General features: G+C 28.6%; 1 protein-coding gene across 1 annotated transcript in view; it reads left to right on the top strand.

Annotated features, from left to right (window-relative positions):
- Nucleotides 1-1,278, top strand: part of TRIADDRAFT_58375 (uncharacterized protein) — a gene marked incomplete at both ends in the record, with an annotated part of 9,030 nt that extends 7,752 nt beyond the window's left edge. Inside the window, 3 exons of the mRNA XM_002114458.1 lie at nucleotides 147-261; nucleotides 847-971; nucleotides 1,123-1,278. Coding sequence (XP_002114494.1) covers nucleotides 147-261; nucleotides 847-971; nucleotides 1,123-1,278 — 396 coding nt within the window. The remainder of the gene's footprint in view (nucleotides 1-146; nucleotides 262-846; nucleotides 972-1,122) is intronic.
- Nucleotides 1,279-3,478: the final 2,200 nt, after the last annotated feature.

Raw genomic sequence — 3,478 nt, 5'->3', positions numbered from 1 at the left:
CTGGAATCGCTCCTGAACCTGAGGTAATTAATTATTTCGACCTTTAAAATTTTGACTTTTTACATTAAAATCTTAATGAAATAGTATAAAGCCTACACACAATTTAATTTAAATGATTTTACTTTTTGATTCATTATTTGTGATAGGAAAATGTAGACAAGTGGCAACATCTTGTTGATTTGGCCGATTTTGCGCTTGATTTGATTAAAAAATTAAAAGAAATAAACGAAAATTCTTTCAATAGCTTTCACTTAAGAATTGGTAAGTGAAGTACAAATATTACAAGTTTTAAATACAAATGCTTTCGCTCTCCAAAATTCTAATATCAACAATAGATTATTTTAATATCTAGAATAGAAACGATTTAGATTCATTAAATATCAATAGATGTGATGTCTAGACAGATAATAAGGATCTAACGTATGAGTATATTCAATGCTTTCTTATAAGTAATAAATGAATTAGTACTATAACCATCAGCTTTCTTTCACTTCAAGCACGCTTGTTAAACTCATTTTCAATATAGCTTTTTCTTGATAATATCAAAAGTAATGATATTAATAATGCAAGATTATTAGCATATATTAAATTGACGTTAACGTATTGCTTTGGCATGATTGCTCGATCATTTACTGAGGCCTCATATATTGCAACGAACATAGATATTGGTATTGCTAGGCAAATGATTATCATATAGCATATGAAAATAGTATAGTAATATATTGCATTCCAGCATAACAATAATAGTTAGCACTCAAACAAGGTGAAGAAATTCGCCTTTTGGTATGCCACTATGCTCAAATGGATCCTATATAAGCTACTCTATGCTTATCTTTTTAATTATAGGAATATCATCTGGCCCTATAGTAGCTGGTGTTATTGGTGTAAATAAGCCACATTATGATATATGGGGAAATACTGTTAATGTTGCTAGTAGGATGGACACAACTGGAAAACCTGGCTCTGTTCAAGTAAGTTTCTAATTCTACGGTATCAGTGGCATCAGATTAAACTAGTAGCTATTTCAATATATTAAATATTATTAATCCGATTTATTAGTAATAATTAGATTAATGATGCATAGCCTCTAATTAACTTAATATTGATAATTTTCTGCCATAGGTTTTTCAAGAAACTCAAGAAATTTTAGCTACTAGAGGATTTAAATTTACTTGCAGAGGATTGATACCTGTCAAAGGCAAAGGAAAGTTATTAACTTACTATTTGCTTGGAAGGGAAGCGACTGGTGCAAATCATTTACCGAATATGCTCCATTAGCATACAGTATTTGTTTATAAATTTATTTAATTTAACATTATTTAATATGTTTCATGTTGGCTAATATATGGCATTAATTTATTATTACCTTGTTTTAAAGCTCAACATTTTAAATCGTATATATGTATATGTATATATAAATATAATGGTGACATGTTTATTTCACTTTCTATATAATATGCATTTATGCCGCTATTCGTAAATATAAAAGGCATAGCTACATAAGAAAACATTCTAATTTAATTTCGCTGTTTAAGTTTAGAGTTTTTAATTCTTTATTTCGACATAAGTTATTGCGCCTGTCATGATTATGACCGAAACATTTCCTAATTTACTTTCTCTTAACTTTCAAACATAAATATTGAGAATACACTGTGTATTTGTAAAATTAGGCGTGTAATAACTGACAGGATACAAAAATATTCTATTTAATCTTATCTTTTGAATTGATATCATGAAAATTTAAATCTAATTAACTCTCGACGGATACACATTTAATTGATCTTTTAAAATCTTATTTCTTGCTGTGTCACTTTGCTGTATATTTATGAAAAATGATTGATATTGCTAAAGTTACATCAGTAATTTCTAGTTGAAAGAATTTTTATACACTAGTGTAGTAGGTATAATTATAAACGTCTGCAATCGTAAATAAAATCAGTACCGTATGAATTAATATTACTTGCAATATGAGCAACTATAACGGTTATAAGTTATTTTACGAGTTAATCAATATGATAATCTATTTTCAAAAATAGGGCTCTTTGTTGAATCTTATACCCAAATTGAGTAGTTATTTTAGGTTTGAACTACTATGATTTTATGCATGACTATATGTATTATCATCCGCAGAATAATCTACGATATGTTCAGAGAAATATTTATGAATAAGGGTAACTTAGTTTTGCAGGCGATACTCTAAGCTAAAAATTTAAGTATTATCATATTTATACAAATATGACAACTACCATTCGAGATAGTAGCGGCAGGTGAATTTAAAAGTACTATTATTGAATACATTCTCCAACGCTCTATTATATGGCTAAGTTTAGTAGATACGTATGTTAAAGCTGGATATAAAATATCGTGTGATGGCTGAATAAGCTACAGGATGCGTCAAAATTTAACAAATCATCATATTAAAATATCTCGCTCTTTAATATGAAATATTAAGTTTTCCCAATTGAAGCCTTATGTAAGAATCATTATACAATACAAGTAATGTTGTCTAAGTTGTATTGGCTATTAGGTACATGCATCCAAAAAGAGACATATATATTTTGAAGGTATCTTGTCTTCATATGGCTCATTTTATATTTCATAATCTACTGAAAACTCACTCATAGTAAATTAAAGTGATATAGAACGTGTTTAAATTTCAAAATGAACCATTTAATTTGTAAGTATTTACGAAGGTTATCGAATTTTTTCGCAATAACAAATCGATTTACATGAGTTGAGCTAAATCAACTAATATTAAAGTAGAATATACGCGTTGATAAAAAACTTGGGGATAAAAAGTAGACCAGTACCAATTATATCAGTGCTGAAATAGTTATTGAAGTGTAATTGTACTTAATATCAAGTTACGAAGTAATTTTGCTGGATCGATGAGGTTAAAGAATACCTATTGAGAGTGTTAATAACCATACCATAGTCTGGACCGTATAAATAGTCAATCATTTTACAGACAATCTATTGGCATAACATATTGTAAACACATATGGGTTTATTACTGTGTCATGTAGGTAAAAATGAATTGAACTGAATAACCCTCTTTTAGGTATATACGCTGATAAGCATAGTATAAGATTTTTAGAGAGGAAAGAGTACAAACTTTTTCTTGATTAGTCCCTTGCTATAAGCACCATACGTTAAAGAATATTAATAATCAAGTAATACATATAAATGTTTTGTGTAGTGCCCAAGACGACTAATATAATTCAACAAACTAACCATAACCTAACGTTTCTATCCATAATGTTGCGAGTATTCCGTAAGATATTCGTAAAAAATAACTTAAGAGCATCCTTCAAATGAAAATTATTATGTTTACGTACAGTATTCATGACGTACTGGAGAGTATATCGATTGTTTGTTATTAAATTATAGATTGACTTGGCCATTATCTAACAGTCAGATTACAGGACAGTACTGAGGTTTCATTCATCCCGCAATGCATTATAAATTATACCGTGAC

This window comes from Trichoplax adhaerens, genomic scaffold (assembly GCF_000150275.1).
Source record: "Trichoplax adhaerens TRIADscaffold_7 genomic scaffold, whole genome shotgun sequence".
Taxonomy (NCBI): domain Eukaryota; kingdom Metazoa; phylum Placozoa; class Uniplacotomia; order Trichoplacea; family Trichoplacidae; genus Trichoplax; species Trichoplax adhaerens.
Note: the sequence above shows the minus strand (reverse complement) of the source record. Positions and strands in the feature narration are given on the sequence as shown.